This window comes from Anomalospiza imberbis, chromosome 15 (genome assembly GCF_031753505.1).
Source record: "Anomalospiza imberbis isolate Cuckoo-Finch-1a 21T00152 chromosome 15, ASM3175350v1, whole genome shotgun sequence".
NCBI lineage: Eukaryota > Metazoa > Chordata > Aves > Passeriformes > Viduidae > Anomalospiza > Anomalospiza imberbis.
In genome coordinates, this window is record NC_089695.1 from 11,066,544 (window position 1) to 11,072,543 (window position 6,000).

The 6,000-nt window shown below is 50.5% G+C and overlaps 1 protein-coding gene across 1 annotated transcript in view; it reads right to left on the reverse strand.

Moving 5' to 3' along the window:
• Window positions 1-5,529, reverse strand: part of COL23A1 (collagen type XXIII alpha 1 chain) — a 178,211-nt gene extending 172,682 nt beyond the window's left edge. The window contains exons 1-2 of the mRNA XM_068205849.1: window positions 5,025-5,529; window positions 1,136-1,205 (exon numbers count right to left, since the gene is read on the reverse strand). Coding sequence (XP_068061950.1) covers window positions 1,136-1,205; window positions 5,025-5,246 — 292 coding nt within the window. The 5' untranslated portion in view covers window positions 5,247-5,529. The remainder of the gene's footprint in view (window positions 1-1,135; window positions 1,206-5,024) is intronic.
• Between the last annotated feature and the right edge of the window lie 471 nt (window positions 5,530-6,000).

Sequence of the window (6,000 nt, forward strand, 5' to 3'; positions counted from 1 at the left end):
TGTTTGCCCAGACCAGAGAAAGACACAGCCACAGAGTCCCATGGGGTTGGTGGACTTGTTGGGTCTGTGCATCATAAGAGAGAAATCTGATTTGACCAACTTTGCAAAGAGGTGAAAATAAGCAGGATTTGTTTCTCAGCTGGTGGGTTTTGTTACCAGGCAGTGAGGCACACAGGGAGCCTTCCACCAGAAAAGCAGTGAGTACATTTATGACCATCATTAGTGAAATGTTTCTGAGATTAAACATAATTTCACAGGGGAAAAAAGCTTTTTTTTTTTTTTTTTTTTGTCCTGTGAGTATGGACTAACACTGTGTGTTTTGGTAGGATTCGTATCCAGGGTGGCAGGGAAAATTGACCCTGCTGCGTTGCCTACTCCGCCATCCCCATGTAGCATTTACTGTTTGTTTATTTTCTTTAAAACTAGAATGGAACTCTCTGATGCCTGGAAGCCCTTGTAACGCACCTGTGAATTCTCCTGCATCAAAGCACTGCACATCTTTCACCCATCTTTCACTACTTTTGTGAAAAGAAAAAAGAAAATAAAGGCTGGAAGTTCCCCAGCTCAAAGCTACTCGCACCCTTCAGTGTGACAGCAGAGCACTTCACAGAACATTTCTATAAATGAGGTTCCTTTACAAACTAATCTGTTTATTGTTTCCAAGGAGCATGCACTTCCACAGCAGAACAGGAAGTTTTGACAGTTTTAGAAGTTCATTAAACTCTGGGAGGAAATTTAAACAATCGGTGACAGCTTTCCTACAGCAACAGAAATCCTGCTCTCCGAAAAGACAGAGAGGCTGCAGCTTTTAATTATCACACTTGCATTAAGCCCCAGTGATTTTGTTACTACTTCTAAATTGTTTTGGCCCAACACCCAGGGCTCACAACCCAGTCAAGTTCTTCGCTCTTTTATTCTTATAGCCAAACGTCGCTTTTGTCCAAACCTCAAACTCCTTGATCTGTAAACAGGCCAAAGAAAGGCACTGGGAGACACTGGAGTGCTTCGGCTCGGGAAAAACACTTCTAAACACATTTTCCTCCTTGGAGAGGATCATGTAAAACAGGAGAGGAGGAGCTCAGTGGCTGGTGCAGAGGGTGGGTGGCCCCGGGCTGTGCTGGTACCTGGCACCTACCTGGGGGGCACACGCAGTCTGGGGGGGCCTCTCGTGCCGTCCGCAGCTTCGCGAGTCCTTCGCCGAGTTTCTGTTTGGAGAGGGAATGAAAACAGCTCTTTAGAGAGTACATTATACCTAAACACGGACTGTGCACACATGCCAACATCCAAACCATCCAGCTTCCTTCCAGGGAGGGGTAATGGTTTCATCCTGTGGCATTCAGCCTCCTTGGATAATGCCCCATGCTACAGTAGCACATAAATATTAAATGTTTCTGAGCAAGTGGTGGCCTACAGCCATCAAGGGAGAAGGCAGACTCTCCTCCTGCACATCCCAAAGTCCCTTGTACAAAGCTCCATTGGCAAGATTCATCCTGAGCTCCTTTACAAGTCCCATGTTCAAACTTGACTTGATTTGGTTGATTTTGTACTTAAAATTCATGTTCTGTGATGTATTAGAGGTTTCTTTAGCAAAGGGATGAGGTAAAGGGCAGTCAAGACTGGAGTGCTCACCAGCCTTCAGGCCTACCCAAAGCCCAGTGTTTCCATCCCCAAAGTGAAAACTCATCAATGGGATAACTAGAACACATAAAAATTCACAAAACTAGAGGAGTGTCTACGTGGCATATTGCAGGCAGATGTGTGCACACTCTGGCTGCTCCCTAAGCCAAGAAGACTGTTCGTGCCTGCATTTAGCCCACTGCCAAGCCCAAGTTAATGAGCCTGATGACAGGTACATTACATTAGCTCAGCATACTCCCTGCCTGGGACAGCCCAGCAAGGGTAGGAACAGCTCATCTTCACCCACAATCTTCACTCTCTCAGTCCTCCAGGAATGCCCTGTCCTACCTAAAGTACTTGCCAAAAGACAAACCAATAATCTGATAACTGGAGTCCCTACATTTCAAAGACAAAAAATTCGAAGTACTTATTCAGGTTAGGGTGTTAAGACTTGATATTGTACAACTGATGACCCAGTCCTTTTTCAAATATTTGAACACTGTGGACTATTCAGGAATTAGGCTACCTGCAAATTAGGTTGTTTTCTTTTTATTCTGAGGATTAAATAGTTTTATCTGTCATTGAACTCCTATGCTTCCTCTGTCTGCTTGGATGTGACACTAAGAGGTCCTGAAAATATCAAGATGGTTTCATAGCACCTGACAGAGAAGCTGTCCTAAGGGTAGTATAAATACCAGAACGATCCAGCTGCCTTCTGCAAAACATACACTTTCCTTGAGAAAATGTGGCAAGAAAAAAAATCTAAGGAGATTTTTCTGACAGCCACCTGCAGTCTAAATGTTACAGAATTGCTCAAGTTCTATCTGTTTACTTTTAAAGTAATTTGGATGATGAAGATGCTCGAGGAAATGAAAACAAGCTCTCCCGCATTTTTAGTTCAGTAGGCATCACTGGGAACAGCAGAGGAGATCTGAATCCTGGACCGAGTCCTCTGTTCTCCCATTGAATTGTTCTTGTCATGAAACTGATTAATCTGGACACTGCGGACAATAAATCCTTTGTGAACAAAATGGTCCAGCTCTGTTTACAACAACTGGATGTTTCTATAATCCTCCTGTTAATATTTTCCCTCCAGTGTGAAAACGACACACTTGGAGTTGGGGCTTTTGACACAGAGCAAGTGGAGATGCTGCCACGTCTGGACCGTGCTGTTGGCAATGTTTCAGAGGGCATCAAAGCAGGAGCCTGCAGCACGTCCCACTAATGGGACAAGCCAAGGGAAGGGCAAGGTCCTGCCACAGTCAAATCAGCAATTTCTCCAGAGTTACACAGATGCCTGTCACAGAGCCAGAAACTAAATCCTTGTTGTCCAAATTGGCTTTCATTACCTTAACTACACACTTACCCTTCCTTTATTATTTCCTATCCTCTTTTACTTGGCAAACATTTAAACAGCACTAAAAGGAACAGAGTCAGTGTGTTGGTGTTGTATTTGCTGCTCTCTATACACAGCTCTGCCATAAATTATGCCAGCAAACCCCTCCATTGGTACATGGAGTAAAGCTTTTTGGGTCGTGGCAGAGAACAAAGGATGCTGGGTCATGCACAGAGAGCGTATGGAGCTTTGGTTTCACTTCTGAAATACTGTGGTAAACTTCAAAGGAGGGCCAACACAGAATTTAACAGAAAAACTGACCCCAGGCATGATGTTCATGATGATGGAAATACTCTCTCGCTCTCCAGAAACTCTCAAGCACAGAAAGGGCAGCAGTTTTTTGACAAGCGAGCAGTCTTATGTAACAGAGTTTGGGCAAGAAACACTTTCTTAAACTTTACCATAAATTCAGAGGTTTGTTTAAAATGACCATTAATAGATAGTGCAATTACTACTATGCATTCCTCGAATTTGTTTCTTGATTCAAAATTTGCTTTAGCATTGACAAAAGTTCGGTCGTACTAAATGTTTCAACAAGCTCACTCTTCCATTAGAAACCCAATTATGTGGTTTTGCTTTCTTTTCCCCTGCACAAACTCCATCTGAGCATTCCCAGTACAAAACAAGCTTTCCACACTTAACTAAATCTCAGCAAGAGGTTGCACATGATCTTAGGCAGTGCCACAGAAACCATTCCCATTGCTAAGCACATTTATTGGGGTAATTGGAACAGAACCACTGCCACAACCGGCAGGCTAATTCCTGCCTGGAGAACAGACATTTACTAGAGGCTATGACTACGCCTCACAGGCACCCCTCTGGTCTGGTATTCAGGGCTTTCACAAAAATATTTTAACATTTCACTTTTATCGAGGCACTTCAATGCAACCAAGTTTCCAGGCAAAAGGACATGCAGTGGTGGTGCCAGCAATACCCTCACCCTAACTCCAACAGCAACACTCAGCATGAGGAATTGTCTCCCCATGGCCCCAGCACTGCCTCCATCCCTGCTCACAGCCCCAGAGCTTTCACAGAGCTCCACATACAAACACATTTTTGCATGATTTAGGTTTCGTGGCTGTCATGATTTTAATGCATGTTTTGCACCGCAGTCAGGCCATTAATAAAATCCCAGTGTAAAACCTTCCCCAGATGTCAGAACTGATCACTCAGGGGTGCCCTCCAGCAGCCCCACAAGCCGTGTTGAATCTTGCTGAACTTCATGAACTACTGTTTATACAAATCCAGCAAACCAACACTGGGATCTTCAAGCATTTCCTATGAGTGATGGAGCCCTTCACATCCCCCTTTCCTGTAAAAAGCCCCAAACCTAAACACCAGAATCGGGAAAAAGATAACCCTGGGGTAAAGTGTAACTTCTCCCAGAGATTTGGTTCAGTTAGGCACTGAGAAGGGCATCAGTGTGGATAATAGCTCTCCAAGTAGGCGGAATTGTTCAGCACAGAAATATTTATTGAATAATTTCAGAAAACCCCAGGACTGAAAGTGAAGTAACAAGTGGCGGGTCTCCTCTGCCTGCCGTAAATCAGTTCTGCACGGCCAGACCACAATACTCTGTGACAGAGAGCCCAGATAGAGGGAATCATATTCATAATTTCTAACAAGGAAATTATGGTCCATTAAATCCCAAGACAAATAGTTAAAGTACTCGGGTTACCTGCGTCAGTGAATAGAATAAGGGGGAAAGTCGCATGTCCTCTAACCTTCGACTGCCGGCCCTTCACCTGGGGCGTTTTCTCTTCTAATCAAGGTGGGCTCTGCCACGCCTCGCCTTACGCCTGATTCATGGGAACGGCAGCAAAAAGGGCAAAGTTTGGTAGAAGGGAGTAAGTTTTTTCACAGAGGATGAGAAGCCGGTGACACATGGAGCGAACCCCGCGGCGGAGCGGGGCCGGAGCGCCTTCCCCATCCTGTCGCCGCGCTGCGGAGCGGCCGGTCCAGCGCGCCCGCCCGCGGGGCCGCGGAGCCGCCCGCGCCGCCTCGCACTCACCTCGCGGAACAGCTGCTCCACGCGGGGCTGCAGCGCGTCCAGCAGCGGCCCGTGGCCGGCGGCGCCCCGCTCCTCCAGCGCGGCCAGCCGGCCCTGCAGCTCCGCCGTCTTGGCGCCCAGCAGCAGGCACACGGCCACGGCGGTGAGCGAGAGCAGCAGGCACAGCGCGGAGGTGGCGGTGCCCGCCGCGCCGGCGGCGCCGCTGCCGCTGCCCGCGCTCATCGCGCCGCGCTCCGCGCCGCTGCGCGGGGTCCCGCTCGGCTGCCGCCCGCCTCCCGCCGCCGGCGCATCCAGCGCCGCCCCGTGCGCGCCGCGGGCGTGGGGCCGGAGCTGCGGAGCGGCCGCTCTCCTGCGCTCGCCCCGCCAGCCCGGGTCTTAAACGGAGGAAGCGGGGGGTGGCGGCTCCCCCGCCGCCTCCCCCCGCGCTGGGGAAGGGGGGATGCTCCGAGCGCGGCCCGCCGCCCCCCATGGGGGATTACGCGGAGCAGATCCCACCCCCGATGCCCGGCCCCCCGCGGGGACCGCTCCCCCCGGCCCCATCCCCGCCCGCGGACCCCGCGCCCCTCGGGGTCCCGGCCGTGCTGCACAGGCGGGGCGCTGCGAGAGCCACTCCGGAGCGCAGGGTGCTGGCGGGGCGGCCCCGCTCCGGTGCCGGTGCCGGTAGCGGCGCTGCCCGCGGCGGGGGCGGCGGGCGCGGGCCGGGCGCCCTCCAGCGGGCTCCCCCCGCCGGGAGAGCGGGCGGGCGGCGGCTGCGCCCGGCCCCGGCTCCCCTGGAGCGTGCGACCTGCGAGAGGTTGTCACCCGCCCGGGAGCTTTGTACCTTCTGCCCTGCAGCCCGTCTGCACCGCGATCTGCTTTAGAGAAGAACCCCACCATGCACTGTAACTCACTGTTATCTCAGTGGAGTGCTCCATCCACTTTCGGGAGCTTTTGAACAAGAGAAAACTGCTCACAGATAAGCACCGAGCATCCACAG